At 50.9% G+C, this 15,671-nt stretch overlaps 1 protein-coding gene across 1 annotated transcript in view; it reads right to left on the minus strand.

The window, feature by feature from the left end:
* Positions 1–6,390: 6,390 nt before the first annotated feature.
* LOC311216162 (olfactory receptor 14C36-like) overlaps positions 6,391–15,671 on the minus strand; it is a gene marked incomplete at both ends in the record, with an annotated part of 28,543 nt that continues 19,262 nt past the window's right edge. Inside the window, 2 exons of the mRNA XM_084297706.1 lie at positions 6,391–6,438; positions 7,231–7,494. Of these exons, the coding sequence (XP_084153832.1) occupies positions 6,391–6,438; positions 7,231–7,494 (312 nt within the window). The remainder of the gene's footprint in view (positions 6,439–7,230; positions 7,495–15,671) is intronic.

Below are 15,671 nucleotides of genomic sequence, written 5' to 3' on the forward strand. Positions count from 1 at the left end.
CCAGCTCAGCAGCACAGCACCAGCCCAAGGCACTGCAATCACCCCTCTGGGGGCTTTGCTGATGAGCCCGTGAGCCTCAGGCACTCAGAGACAATTGAAGACATCTCTGCAGAAGTCCAAGTCAGAGGCAAGTTTCCTGCAGTGTCCCCCTGAGGGCCAGCACTGACACAGCCTCCCTTGGAGCTCGTTAGAGCAGAACCCTGGAGGCAGTGAGGACAAGGAGACAAAGGCAATGTGAAGGTGACACTGAGGTGTAGGAAAACTGGATGTGTGTCAGCAAGCACAAGGGCAAGGTCTTGTCACATGGCACACAGGAAGGGAGATCCTTTCCCTTGACAGGTTGCTCAGGGCTCTTTGTGGGGCAGTAGGAAATGGGGATGTGCATGGCCAAGTGCAGGAGAATGGTACGACCCCTGCCTGCTTCATGGGTGGGGGGCGAGGAGGCAATGAGGCCCTGGTGCTTTAACGATCAGCTGTCTCCTCATAGGCCTCAGTGGCAGAGACAACAGCCATAGCCATGGACACAAAGAACTGGGTTTATGACTTTGAGCCCTCGTAGAGCCCTTGATCCTTTCCACACCAGGCTGTCCTAGGGACTCCCAGACCTGTACCTCTTGAGGGCTGCAGACCCTCTTCTGTGTGGTGCCACACTGGATCTGAGCTTGAGTATGATAACTCAGACTTTCTTGGAGGTCCTGCTCCTCATAAGGCAGCTCTGTAGGAAGCTGGCCTGGTTCCTGGTGAGCAGGCACCACAGCTCATAAGGCATCCCTCGTGGTGCCCCAGCCCTCCTCCTCCTGGGCACTGCTCACTCAGTAGAGTCTGCCCTGATGTGTAGTTCCTCTTCCTCTGGCACAGGACTAGGCACTTATTGTTCAAGATGTTCCTTTAGGCAAACTACTGCAGTTTCTCAAGATTCCACTGGACAGATGCTCCATTCTGTCAGGTGTTCATGTCTGCAGGCAGACAGTTCAACCTTCCCGTGTCTGTGCTGTCTCTGACAAGACAGCAGCATCAGGAGCTGCATGGAACGTTTGGATAATACAGGAGTAAGAAGCTGAATAAAAGTGCAGCATAGAATCACAGGAGAGTAGGGGATGGAAGGCTGCCAGGTTCCACCTCTTCTGTGCTTCCTTCTCATGCATGCTGTCAGTTTGTCTGGAGCTGCGTCCTGAATGTTATGGGGCTGTGCAGGTGAAAATTAGAAGGGCCAAAGCCCAGCTGGAGCTCAATCCATCTACTACTGTCAAAGACAAAAAAAGAAAACAAAACAAAACAACAAAAGAAACAAATAAACAAACAAAAAAGTGTATATAAATACTTTTATAAAAGAGGATTTAGAAGAATGATCATCTTTAATGGGTGTGTGGGAAAACCTGATGACAAAACCTGAGGACCATAGTGCCTTCTTTTCCTCAGTCTCTACCAGCAAGACCAGTTGTTCCCCTGGATATTTCTTCCTCCTCATGGCCAGAGCTACACTTCAAGTTTCACTTTGTGGCTGTTTTTTCTCTCCTGCTCTTTCCTATTACCACAGAAAGCTCCATGAGGGTGGAAACCCCTCCTGAAGTAGGCATCCCAACCCAGCAGGCTCCTTGCGGCCTCTCAGCCAACCACACACAAGTCACCTCAGCAGCAGCTTCCAAGCCAGGGGCCTGCTGCTGGCCTTGCAGCTTCTTGGCTAGACACAGCCAAGCCTTGTGCCTGCTGCTGCCCACTCATGGACTCAAGCAGAAGGGACAGGACAATCCTTCTGGGGGCCTCCTTTCTGTCTTGGTCCTCCTGGGTGTGTAGGCAGAGGGGATCCCCCAGTCAGCATGCCAAGCAAGTGCCTTGACTTCTCAAAAGTAAAGGGTGACCTGGCACCTCCTGACACAGGTGACCTCACAGTCCCTTTCCGTGACACGTTCCTGCTGCTGCCCTATCAGCTGCAGAGACAGAAGTGACCTCACAGTCCCTGCCACAGTCACATTCCTCCTGCTGGGCCATCAGATCACGAGGTAGAACTGACCTCTCTCTTGCTCCCTAGGTACCTGTTTTTCTCTTTCTAGATTAGAGACTAAGCAAAGTTTTAGTGGGAGTGTGTGTTGTCCTGCTAGTGGTATCAGGTCTGTGGTTAAGGCCATGACCCAGGAGATGACCTTGCTCTCTTCTTCCCCACCACTCCCCACACGGGGCAGGCCCTCAGGAAACACCCCTGAGCCTGGAGATGCACCAACCTGCTGCGCTGAGGTGCCACTACTGCAGGGGCAGAGGGGAGGGTTGGAGAGACACATGGAGCCTGCAGGCAAGAGTGGTGTGGCCTGGGGAAGTGAGTGGAAAAGTTACCCTTATCCTGGGTAACTTATCCTGGGAAAAGTTACCCTGAAGCCATAGGAGCCATTCTGGAAAGAAAACTTGTAGGCAGGAAGCGCACTTTTGTGATGGTGCCGAGCTGCTGGGCACATGTTCAGGGTGCTCTGATGGACTTTTATGTCCTTTTCCATCATGTATTAAGTGCCACGTTTCTCAGGAATAGAGTACCCAACAGAGCTGTGATAGATACTCTGAGATCATGAAAGCCACCACAAAGATGCCCCTAAGAATGTGACTGATATAGCGAGGTCAGGAGAAGCCCTGGTCAGGAGAAATGTGAGATTTGGAGGAGGGCATAGGACTATCCAGCAGAAACTAAAGATTTTGTAAAAGGTATGTTGGTTCAGGCTATGTGGAAGCTGCTGTAACCGTGACTTAAAACACTTATATGAGGCTATTCCCCAGCTTCAAAGAGCAAACTTAATTCCTACATTTAAATGTTACTCCACACCCAAACAGGAATCAACTACTCCTATGCCTGACATCTAAGTGTGCACTGAAGCCAAAACTCAGTCCATAGCCTCTTTCCCTTACCCTTACTCTCTTGCTTACCTTGATCCCTACCCTTAACACTAGATTTAAATGCTCTATTTAGGCCTAGAATTATTGGAAAAACTAAACAAACCCTAAATCACTAAGCTTGTCCGCACTTTAACCACAGACCTGATACGCAAAGCAGAACACCAATCCCTCCCAAAAAATCTTTCTTTAAATTCAAACCCAGAAAGGTGAGCCCTAGTCCCCTGATGCATGAGCACCTAACAGCTGATTCCCCTGTTCCTGTGCATTGACTTCCTCACCTTCAGCCCCTCTCCTAACCCTTACCTTTAGGTACCATACTGGGTGTGGCCCTTAGTGCAGGCCAAGAACTGTGAGGTTACTCTGCAGTCACATGGCATGCAAAGATGGATGTGAGGGGTCATGGGTCTGATCAGCTTGTGGGCTGCAAAGAAGAGATGGATGGGAGTGCTCTGAAGGGCTCAGCTCTGCCTCAGGATCTCCTGCCCCAGTAGGAGCAATGTGACTGTGGCAGTGACTGTGAGGTCACTTCTGTCTCTGCACATGATAGGGCAGCAGCAGGAACGTGTCACACAAATGGACTGGGAGGTCACTTGTGTCTGGAGGTGGCAGGTCAGCCTTGACTTCTTCCTGGGAGCTGCACTTTTGGGCTGACATCTGGCAGTGGCCCTGCTAGGCCAACAGAAGGCACCTGCTTGGCATGCTGACTGGGGGATCCCCTCTGCCTCCAGACCCAGGAGGACCCAGGCAGAAAGAAGGCCCCAACATGGGTTGTCCTGTCCCTTCTGCTTGAGTCCATGAGTGGGCAGCAGCAGGCACAAGGCTTGGCTGTGTCTAGCCAAGAAGCTACAAGGCCAGCAGCAGGCCCCTGGCTTGGAAGCTGCTGCTGAGGTGGCTTGTGTCTGATCAGACCTGGGCTTTGTCTTTCAAGGAGTACCTGGTGAGAGTTGGTGAGACATGGGTGAAACAAAGGAGGAGAGCAAGGTTGTGGACAGAGATGGGTGTCTGTAGACTTGAAGGAAATAGGGCAAAGTGTGGGACAGCATAGGAAAGCCTGCAGAGGAGAAGGCAGAGGGTGCTGGTAAAAAGGGAAGGCCCCAACAGCCCTGAGGTTTTTGTCCCCTTGGCTAGAGTTTGTTGGGAGATATGTTATATTAATTCTGATGAGTTCTTTCAACTCTGAGCAGCAGCTCAGAGGTGTCATACCACTGTTCTTCTCATGGCATCGCACTGCCCACTCCATCCCACAGATCCCAGGAAGAGCCTTGAGCCAGACATGGGGATGCAGGATCTCCTCTCCCAGTGGCTGGGGTCAGGCCTTGGCTCTTCTGCTTCACTAAAATCAACCAAGAGTTTTCTCAGCACAGGATTTTGCCAGTCTGCAATCATGGTCTCTAATTATCTACCCTAACATATCCCTGAGGAGGCTTTCTTAGTAACAGCCCTCAGTTGGGCCCATTCATACTCCAAGTCGCTTCAACTTTTCCTCCTGACTTTACTTGCTCGAGCGGTTACATCACTCTCTTCTATAGTACCTGAGCTCCACAGCATCAGTGTCGAAATACATCATGGACCTCATTAAAATGCAGAAACTCCTAACATCTCTTCCATAGTTTTATTAAGTCTTCACGACTTGTGCAGCTAATTGCAGAGCTTGCATGATGTAGTTAAGGAAGAAGATTTCAAAAAGCAACTAATGAAAATATTTTCTGTTTATAAATCCTGAATTTTGCTACATTTCAGTTTTGAGCATCTTTCTTCTTCTGCTATTTTTCTATGGTGTCTTCTTTGGAAACCTTCATCGGGAGGAAAAGTAGAGTCTAGAGGTCTGACACATGTGCTGCCAGCAGTAGTCTTTGTCCCTGTAACTGCAGCCCAGCCCAGCACATGAAACCCTTTCTAAGAGAAGTCAGGAGTTCCTAGGGAAAAAAATTAAAATAAAATAAAATAAAATAAAATAAAATAAAATAAAATAAAATAAAATAAAATAAATTAACAAAAAATTGAAATGACCATTGGAACCTGTGAAATTCTGCTAGAATCTTTGCAGACAACTGGACATCTATGCTCTATTGGGTCTTCTGTGGGAAACTCAGGATGAAAATTAAAAAATATATATCTTCGAGTGGCTGTAGCTGCACCCATGAGCTTGGCCTCGTTTGGGGAATTTAACCTTCTAGACACAGAAACCTAAACTGAGTAAAGTGAAAAGACCTGCCCAGTCAATAGAGTAGGGCAAAGTCCTTCTTCCTGTGCTATAGATGCAGAAGGTAAAAAGAATTGCATTGTGCCTTACACTACTCTGGGACGTGTAACCCAGGTCATACATCTTTAACTTAGTGCTGACAAGTCCATCACTAAACCATGCTCCCAAGCTCTGCATCTATACCTTGGCTCTCCAGTCGATGACCCAGCTCATGGATGGCAATCAGGGAGTCTTGGTTAGCATGACGCTGCCTCAGGTGCGCCACCATGGTAGCCATTGGCACCTGCTGTTCTTCACCCCTCAGCAAACCCCCAACAGAAGGGTTCTGTGGCAGGCCAAGCAAGGTAGACAACTGTTTCATGTCCTTTGTTTCCAAGGCAGCTCTGCCAAAGCCCCACCGGTGGTGCCCTCTTGGAACTCTGAATTCCCTCTTCTGAAGCAGTCTATGCCGAGGATGCACATAGCCTCTGGGCCAGTCCCAGTGGGGTGCTTTTGCCATTCCTTCCCAGTTAGACTCACCTCAGCCTCCAGTACAGTTATGTATTGGGTTCCCCCTGTCACTCCAGAAATACAGGTGGGTTCTACCTCTTTCTAGCTTGATGGCATTAGGGTACTCTGTGCACCGGTGAGTACTGATGTATCAGTAGAGCCTGATACATTTGTGGGTGCGATGTACCAGGCCATTAACTATACCCAGTCCAGTAAACCCGATTGTTCCTTTCTTCCCCGCCTCCCCATGGCTGGAAGCAGAACCCCTCTAGTCCTGCTTATAGTATTCTTTACGGTGTCTGGTAGACGAACCACTGGAAACACGTCCCACCACAGCACAGTCATCCCACAGTACAGGGGACAGGGTAATGCCAGACAAGGGATGCATTACAGTGCAGGAGTTGTGGCAAAACTCAAGCTGAAATACTCAAGAAGAGGACACCTCAAATGGCTGAAGCAGAACCCATCTGTGTATCCTAGTTTGGGAATCATCCCCTTCCATCAGGGATATGAAAGTAAAAAATGTGAAATGCCCCATCAGGTCAATGTGGAAAAAATATTCAGAGGTTTTGTGCTGGAGTGGCAGAAGGGAAAAAGTATTGTATTGTGCCTCAGACTAATCAAGGAGACCTAATGCAGTTCATCGCTGAGATAAAGCAAACACTCTAAGAATTGTGAGGGATGTTCACTTGTGGCCTAACATGAAGAAGAAAGTTGATCACTGGTGAAGGAACAGTCTTTTCCTGCCATCACCAATCTGGTTACACAAGCATCAGAAGAACGTCTCTGCAGTATTCCCAAACCAGCTGGACACCGGGTGCTCATGGTGCAGAGGATCTTTTGGGGATGAACTCATTCATGATGTAACCCTGAGGACAATGTGGAGCAAGGATTACATATGTCAGCAATACCTCAACCCACCGCAGTATTTCCTCCCCCTATCTCCCTGTCCTGCCCTTCTTTCCTTCAGGATTAGAGTCAGAAGGGAGCTCTGGAGGTTTCCAGTGCTAAGATCTGCTCTGAGCAGGGAGAACTTTCACATCAGATCAGGCTGCTTCCTCAATGCTTCTTCCACCTCACTTTTGAAAGCCATACTCCTAGGGGTGTTAGCTGGAAGGCCAGTTCTGATTCAGTGGTGCTACAAGACAGCAGTGTGGAAGAGAAGTGAGACCAGCACCAAAACGACCATGTCCTGCTGCTGTCAGTGTTTGTGGGTCCAAGAAAGTGGCAACCCTTACTCAAAGGCTGCAGGCAAGGAGTGCCTGCCAGGGCAGAAAAGGGCAGCCCCAAACAACACCAGGGTTTTCCAGCACGTTGCATCAGGGATCTTCATCCCACAACCACTGCTGTACCTGAGAAGAGTGTATGAGAAATGAGATCCACAGATACTGACTACCTGCTGGTTCCTTTATTTAGTTAGTTACAAAGAGCTTAGCAACACCTCTACATGAGGTCTTTGGCTTAGAAGAAAAGGTAGAAGGACACAGAAGAAGAAAAATATATTAAATTTATAAAATAAAAGTATAAAGAAATATTTAGCATATGGAAATAATATTGAAAAGAATGAACAGTTTTTGAAATATGTGAACAAAGGTGTTTCTGCCTTGTCCAGGTATACTTCAGGGAGTCACATGCAGAAGATCGGTTCCTCGTTGAAATACTGAATATTGCAATAACCTCCTCAGTGCCTCCTTGAGCTCCTTATTCCTCATGCTGTAGATGAGGGGGTTCACTGCTGGAGGTACCACTGAGTACAGAAATGCCAACACCAGGTCCAGAGATGGGGAAGAGATGGAGGGGGGCTTCAGGTAGGCAAACATGCCAGTGCTAAGAAAGAGGGAGACCACAGCCAGGTGAGGGAGGCACGTGGAAAAGGCTTTGTGCCGGCCCTGCTCAGAGGGTATCCTCAGCACAGCCCTGAAGATCTGCACATAGGACAGCACGATGAAAGCAAAACAACCAAATGCTAAAGAAAAACTAAACAGAAGTGGCCCAACTTCCCTGAGGTAGGCATCTGAGCAGGAGAGCTTGAGTATCTGGGGGATTTCACAGAAGAACTGGTCCACAGCATTGCCTTGGCAGAAGGGCAGGGAAAATGTGTTGGCCGTGTGCAGGACAGCATTGAGAAAGCCACTGCCCCAGGCAGCTGCTGCCATCTGGGCACAAGCTCTGCTGCCCACGAGGCTCCCGTAGTGCAGGGGCTTGCAGATGGCAACGTAGCGGTCGTAGGCCATGATAGTGAGAAGGAAATACTCTGCTGCTATAAAGAAGAGAAAGAAAAAGACCTGAGCAGCACAGCCTTGATAGGAGATGGCCCTGGTGTCCCAGAGGGCATTGGCCATGGCTTTGGGCAGAGTGGTGGAGATGGATCCCACATCGAGAAGGGCGAGGTTGAGGAGGAAGAAGTACATGGGGGTGTGGAGGCGGTGGTGGCAGGCTACGGCACTGAGGATGAGGCCGTTGCCCAGGAGGGCAGCCAGGTAGATGCCCAGGAAGAGCGCGAAGTGCAGGAGCTGCAGCTCGCGCGTGTCTGCGAATGCCAGCAGGAGGAACTCACTCACAGAGCTGATGTTGGGCATTTGCTGTCCATACACATGCTTTCCTGGTAAAGAGCAAAATGCAGAAGAATGTTAAAACAGAGTTCTCTGAGGAAAACCTATTGTGTCTCTTAAAGCACCCTGTAACCTGAGCCTCTCTCTTTGCACAAAAATCTTTTGGCATCTCTCCTGCTTGAGCTGTGTCTGGTGCTGGCTGAGAGTGGCACTGGGAGCAGGGGCTGCTGTAGGCTGCAGAGGAGTTGTCGTGGTTCCGCTCGAGTGGGCAGCCGAGCTCCACCACAGCCGCTCTCTCACTCCCCCTCCTCAAAGAGGAATGGGGAGAAAATATGTGAAAAGGGCTCAAGGATTGAGATAAGGACAGGAAAATCACGCAATAATTATTGTAACGGGCAAAACAGACTCGGCATAAGGAGATAGTAAGATTTATTGCCTACAACTAACAAGCGAGAGAAGTGAGAAAACAAAGGAAAAAAAAAAAACAAAAGCACCTTCCCCTCATCCACCCTCTTCCACCTCCTCCCCCCGAGTGGCGCAGGGGAACGGGGGAATGGGGCTTATGGTCAGTCTACAGCACTTCTTCTCTGCCGCTCCTTCTCGGTCACTCTCGTCCCCTGTGCTGTGGGGTCCCACCCACGGGATGCAGTCCTTGATGAACTGATCCGGCGTGGGCTTCCCACAGGCAGCAGCTCTTCCAGAACTGCTCCAGATATGGGTCCGTACCACGGGGTCCATCCCTCAGGAGAAAACTGCTCCAACCTGGCTCCCCTACGGGCAGCAGCTCCTGCCAGATCACCTGCTCCTACGTGGGCTCCTCTCCACGGGCTACAGGTCCGGCCCAGAATCTGCTCCGGCAGGGGTCTTCCACAGGCGGCAGCCTCCATCGGTGCAGGGCCACCTGCTCCACCGTGGTCTCCTCCACGGGCTGCAGCGTGGAACCCTGCTCCACCGTGGTACTCCATGGGCTGCAGGGGGACATCCTGCTTCACCATGGTCCTCACCACAGGCCGCAGGGGACTTCTGCTCCGGCGCCTGGAGCACCTCTCCCCCTCCTTCTACACTGACCTTGGCGCAAGGCTGTTCCTCACTCCTCTCACTCTCCCGGCTGCTGTATAGCGCAGCGTTTTTTCCCTGTCTTAAATATGCTCTCACAGAGGCGCAAAACAACATCGCTTATTGGCTCGGATCTGGAAAACAATGGGGCCCTTCCCAAACATGGGGCAGCTTCTAGATCTTTCTCACAGAAACCACCCCTATGGCTCCCTGCTACCAAAACCTTGCCACGTAAACCCACTACAAACAGCAACCACAACTGTGGGTGACCATCACTGGTCACACAACCAAAACACAGTACCACAAGGGGCTGCTTTGCAGAGAGTAACTGCCCCAGCCAGAGCAAGTACAGGGCCCCTGATGGAAAAAGAAGACTCCCTCTGAGCTCTGGAAGGAGACAGGAAGGTGCTAATAAGCACCAGGACAATTGAGGAAGCCCAAAGGCCCTTCTGAAGGGTCACTGAGTGCCACCTGAGAGGCAGTGCTGGGCAGTGGGGAGGGCCAGGAGAAAGACTTGTGAGAAGGCTGTGAGAAACAAGGAAATCCATGGCTTTAGCAGATCCTTAAAGTCCTGCCTGAGTCCCCAAATGGAAAGCAGGGTATGTCTGTGGGTGGAGAAGTAGCCAAATCTTGGGACTGGGGCAGGGCTGAAGGTCCCTGCGTGAAGCTGGGCTGATGGAGAAGTGTCCGCCTTGCATGTGTGCCTCAGCCTGGGAGCAGGGGCCTGCCCACGGTGCAGGATGGCTGGGCTGTGCTCAGCCATGCCCCAGGAGATGACCTTGCTCTCTTCCTCCCCACCACTCCCCACACGGGGCAGGCCCTCAGGAAGCACCCCTGAGCCTGGAGATGCACCAACCTGCTGCGGTGAGGTGCCACTACTGCAAGGGCAGAGGGGAGGCTTGGAGAGACACATGGGGCCTGTGGGTAAGAGTGGTGTGGCCTGAGGAAGTGAGTGTCTGGGAAAAGTTACCCTGGAGCCATAGGAGCCATTCTGGAAAGGAAACTTGTAGGCAGGAACCACACTTTTGTGGCAGTGCAGAGCTGCTGGGCACATTGTGCAGGCTGCTCTGATGGACATTTGTGTCCTTTTCCATCGTGTATTAAGTGCCACTTTTCTCAGGAATAGAGTACCCAACAGAGCACTGACAGATAGTCTAAGATCATGAAAGGCATCATAAGCATGCCCCTAAAAAGATAACTGATATGGGGAAATCAGGAGAAGACAGCCCAGGAGAAACATGAGACTGAGAGGAGGGAATAGGGGCTTGGCCAGCCAAAATTAAGGATTTTGTAGAGGTAAGAGGGTTCAGGTTATGCTGATGCAGCTGTAACCGTGACTTAAAATACACATACAAAGCTATTCCCTGGCTTCAACCTGTAAACTTATTTCCTAAACCTAAATGCTACTCAGCACCCTGACAGGAATCCACTACTCTAATGAGTGACCTCAACGTATCCCTAGAAGACAAAACTCAGCCCATAGCTGATTCATCCTAGCTCTTACACTCTTAATCACTCTGATCTCTGCCTTTAATACTAGCATCAAAATGGTATATTTAAAACTAGAAAACTGCTTAAGAGACCTAAACCAAACCCTAAATCCAAATAAATGTGAGGGGCCATGGATCTGATCAGCTTGTGGGTCACAAGGAGGAGATGGGTGGCAATGCTCTGAGGAGCTCAGCTCTGCCTCAGCATCTCCTGCCCCAGCAGGAGCAATGTGACTGTGGCAGGGACTGTGAGGTCACTTCTGTCTCTGCACTTGATAGGCCAGCAGCAGGAACGTGTCACAGAAAGGGACTGGGAGGTCACTTGTGTCTGGAGGTGGCAGGTCACCCTTGACTTCTTCCTGGGAGCTGCACTTTTGGGCTGACATCTGGCAGTGGCCCTGCTAGGCCAGCAGAAGGCACCTGCTTGGCATGCTGACTGGGGGATCCCCTCTGCCTCCAGACCCAGGATAACCCAGGCAGAAAGAAGGCCCCAACATGGGTTGTCCTGTCCCTTCTGCTTGAGTCCATGACTGCACAGCAGCAGGCACAAGGCTTGGCTGTGTCTAGCCAAGAAGCTGCAAGGCCAGCAGCAGGCCCATGGCTTGGAAGCTGCTGCTGAGGTGACTTGCGTCTGCTTGGCTGAGAGGCCTCAAGGAGCCTGCTGGGTTGGGATGCCTACTTCAGGAGTGGTTTCCACCCTGATGGAACTTTCCTTTGCTAGTAGGAAAGAGCAGGGGAGAAGAAACTCAACAAAGTGCACCATGGAAGTTGCGCACTGTCCACAAAGAGGAAGAAATGTCCCTCAGAGGGTCATGCTGTGGTGCCAGAGGTAACCCTCTTATCAGACCATGGCTTCATGTTTCAAGGAACAGCTGGTGAGGGTTGATGAGACATCGGTGAAAGAAAGGCATGAGAGCAAGGTGGTGAATAGAGATTGGTGTCTGAAGACTTCAAGGAAATAGGATAAATTGTGGGACAGCGTAGGAAAAGCTACATAGGAGAAGGCAGAGGGTGCTAGCAAGAATGGAGGGCCCAACAGCCCTGAGGTTTTTGTCCTCTTGACTAGAGCTTAGGAGGAGAGATGTTATATTCATTGTGATGGGGTCTCATGGATTCCTTACAACCCTGTGCAGCAGCTAAGAGGTGTAGTACCAGTGTTCTTCTCATGGCATCACACTGCCCACCACATCCCACAGACCCCAGGAAGAGCCCTGAAATGGACATAGGGGTGCAGGATCTCCTCTCACATTTCCAGGGGTCAGGCCTTGGCTCTTCTGCTTCACTAAAACCAACAAAGACATTTCTCAGCACAGTGCTTTGCCTGGCTGTAACCATGGCCTCCTATTATCTGCCCTAACAAGGCCCTGGGGAGGCTTTGTTAGGAACAGCCCTCACTGGGGCCCATTAATACTCCAAGTCACTTCAGCTTTTCCTCCTGACTTTACTTGCTAAAGCAGTTGCATCATTCTCCTCTCAGTACCTGAGCTTCATAGCCTCAGCACCACAATACACCATGGAACTCATTAAAATTAAGAAACTCCTAACATCTCCTCCATAGTTTTCTTCAAGTCTTCACAGCTTTTGCACCTAATTGCAGAACCTGCATGCTGTAGTTAAGGAAGAAGTTTTCAAAAAGCACCTAATAAAAATCTTTTCTGGTTTTAAAGGTTGATTTTTCTGCAATTCAATTTTGAGCATCATTCTCCTATTGCTATTGATCCAGGTTGACTTCTTTGGAGACCTCCATAGGGAGGAAAAGCAGAGACTGGAGGTCTGACACCTCCACTGCCAGCAGTGGTCTTTGTCCCTGTAAATGCAGCCCAGTTCAGCACAGGAAACCCTTTCTAAGACAAGTCAGGGGTTCCTTGGGAAAAAAATAAAATTAAAATAAATAAAATAAAATAAAATAAAATAAAATAAAATAAAATAAAATAATATAAAATATAATATAAAATAAAATATAATATAAAATAAATTTGAAATAAAATAAATTTGAAATGACCATTGGAACCTGAGAAATACAGCCTGAATCTTACTAGAAAACTGGACATCCACAGTCTCTCTTGGTTCTGCTGTGGAAAACTCAGAATGAAAACTAAAGAAAATATTTCTTCAAGTGGCTGTAGCTGTACCCATGAGCTTGGCCTCTTTGGGGACATTGTTCCCTTCCAGCCACGGAAAACTATATTGAGTAATGTGAAAAGTCACATTACTCAAATAGAGTTGCTATTGACTGGGCAGGTCTTTTCACAAGGCAGCTCTGCCAAATCCCCACCAGTGGTGCCGTCTTGGAACTTTGAAGTTCCCTCTCCTGAAGCAGTCTATGCCGAGCATGCACGTAGCCTCCGAGCGAGTCCCAATGGGGTGCTTTTGCCATTCTTTCCCAGTTAGACTCACTTCAGCCTCAAGTACAGTTAACTGTTGGGATCCCCCGTCACTCCAGAAATACAGGTGGGTTCTACCTCTTTCTAGCTTGATGGCATTAGGGTACTCTGTGCACCGGTGTCCAGTAGAGCCTGATACATTTGTGGGTGTGATGTGTCAGGCCATTAAATATACCCAGTCCAGTAAACCCGATTGTCCCTTTCCTCCCTGCCTCCCCCTGGCTGGAAGCAGGACCCCTCTAGTCCTGCTCATAGTGTTCATTATGGTGCATGGTAGATGACCCACTGGAAACACATCCCACCATGGTAGGGGAGAGGGCACTGACAGCCAAGGGATGCATTTCGGTGCAGGAGCTGGGGCCCAGCAGAGACAAGGAGTCAAGGCAGTGGGGTGGGGGAGGCCAGCAGAAGCAGCCCAAGGGGTGGTGTTGCTTGTGAGGACGTTTGTGGCAGCAGCCTGAGTGGGCAGCAGCTGTGCACAGGCGAGGGGAGGCCAGGAAGTGCATGCCAAGAGCGCTCCTGCCAGCGGAGCCAAGGCTGGGGCAGAGCCCAAGGGCAGAGGCAGGCCCAGGGCGGGGGGCTGCAAGGGCCATGCTGAGCTCCCTGCCCCTGCAGCAGCCACCCTGGCCCTCAGCAGATGTGCTTCCCGGCACGCACGGGGAGGTGCTGGCGTGCATCAGAGAGCAGCAAGGAGGGCGCTGGAGAGGGCTGGGGCCAGGTGGGTGGCAGAGCCCCATGCAGGGGCTGGCTGGGGGGTCCCCTCTGCTGCAGCCAGCGCATGCAGCATGGCAGGAGGAGGACAGGCAGGGCTCGTGGCCATGGGGCATAGCCTGGCCCTGGGCTGTTCCTGACATCCCTGCAGGTCCTGTCAGGCTGTGGTGAGGGGACAAATGCCCTGAGCCCCCTTCCTGCTCTGCCCAGGCCAGCAAGGGCCCAGAGCAGCCTCCTCTCCCCTTTCCCTGCAGCTCTGGGCTCCCTTGGTGCAGCCCTGGCTCTGCAGCACCAAGCTCTGCTGGGATTCCTCCCCTGCATGCTGCCACTGCTCCCTGACGCTGCTGTTGCCCTCTGCCGGGCACTGCCCAGCCCAGCCCAGCCCCTGCCCACCTCTTCCCACCTCCCTGCCCTCTCCCCAGCCCAGCAGCCCAGGCTGTGCTGGCCCCAGGGCAGTGCCCACCGCAGGCTGCTGCAGGGCTCTGGGCACGGCCCCCACAGCCCCAGCCCCTCAAAGGCACCGCAGCTGCTGGCACAAAGGCGGCTCTGGGCCTCCCCAGCAGCCCCCGCACTGGGGCCAGGCACGGCTCAGGAGATGGAGGTCCGTGAAGCTGCAGGAGCCCTGCTCTCTTGCCTGGGAGATCCCCAGCACACAGTGCCTATGCCCCGCAGAGCCAGCCCCACTCCCCAGGCCATCACAAGAGGCCTGGCCCAGCCACAGAGCAGCTCCACATTCCTCTCCAGGATGCCATTTGCCATCAGACTAAGCACCACGGGGACAGTCCCAGGCCAGTCAAGGCCAGTTATTGTTTGCTGAGCCATGTGCAGCCAAGAAGGGAGCTCCCAGTCCAGCACTACACTGAGCACTCTGAGATTCTTATCCACAGTGAAGCCCCGAAAAGCAAGAGGCCCGTTCATGCAGCAGTTCCTTGGGTATATTCCTTCCACCAGCTTTGGAAGAGCTGTGCAATGAAAGAGATACCACTGAACAGACAACAAGATTGTCAGCAAGATACATGAGACCTTGTCGTGGTTTAACCCGACCGGCAGCTAAACACCACGCAGCCGTTCGCTCACCCTCCCCCCTCCCTCTCTGGGACGGGGGAGAGAAATGGAAAGTGAAGCCCGTGAGTTGAGATAAAGACAGTTTAATAAGACAGGAAAAAAAAATAACAAAAATAATAATAACAATAATAATAATGATGATACAATGGGGATAATACGAAAGTAATAATAGTATGTACAAACAAGTGATGCACAATGCAATTGCTCACCACCCGCTGACCGATGCCCAGCCTAACCCCGAGCAGTCCGGCCCCCTCCCCCCGGCTAGCCACCCCTATATATTGTTTAGCATGACGTCAGATGGTATGGAATACCCCTTTGGCTAGTTTGGGTCACCTGTCCTGGGTCTGTCCCCTCCCAGCTCTTACTGCACCCCCCAGCCTGCCCGTTGGCAGGACAGAGCAAAGGCTGAGATGTCCTTGGCTTAGTATAAGCACTGCTCTGCAACAATTAAAGCATCGGGGTGTTATCAGCACTCTTCTCATTCTAAGCCAAAACACAGCATTCCACCAGCTACTAGGAAGAAAATTAATTCTGTGCGAACTGAAACCAGGACATCTATCCACCCCTTATTCCATACCATTTATGTCATGCTCAGGTTACACTCTTTTCCATACATTCTAATTAGTCACCTATAGTAATCATGGTAGTGATAACATACAGTATAATATACTATTTAACATGGTGCAATTCAGTTCATGGGCTATTCTCACCCAGTATTAAATCTCCTTGAGGTACACACCGGACCTCTCCGTTCTTCTGCATCACCCACCAAGTATATCCAGGTCCCTGCGCGAAAACAATTCCACGAATAGGTTTGCCTTTTCCTGAGGCAGGAGTAGCC

The sequence above is a fragment of the Netta rufina genome (genome assembly GCF_964035555.1).
Source record: "Netta rufina genome assembly, chromosome: 18".
Lineage (NCBI taxonomy): Eukaryota > Metazoa > Chordata > Aves > Anseriformes > Anatidae > Netta > Netta rufina.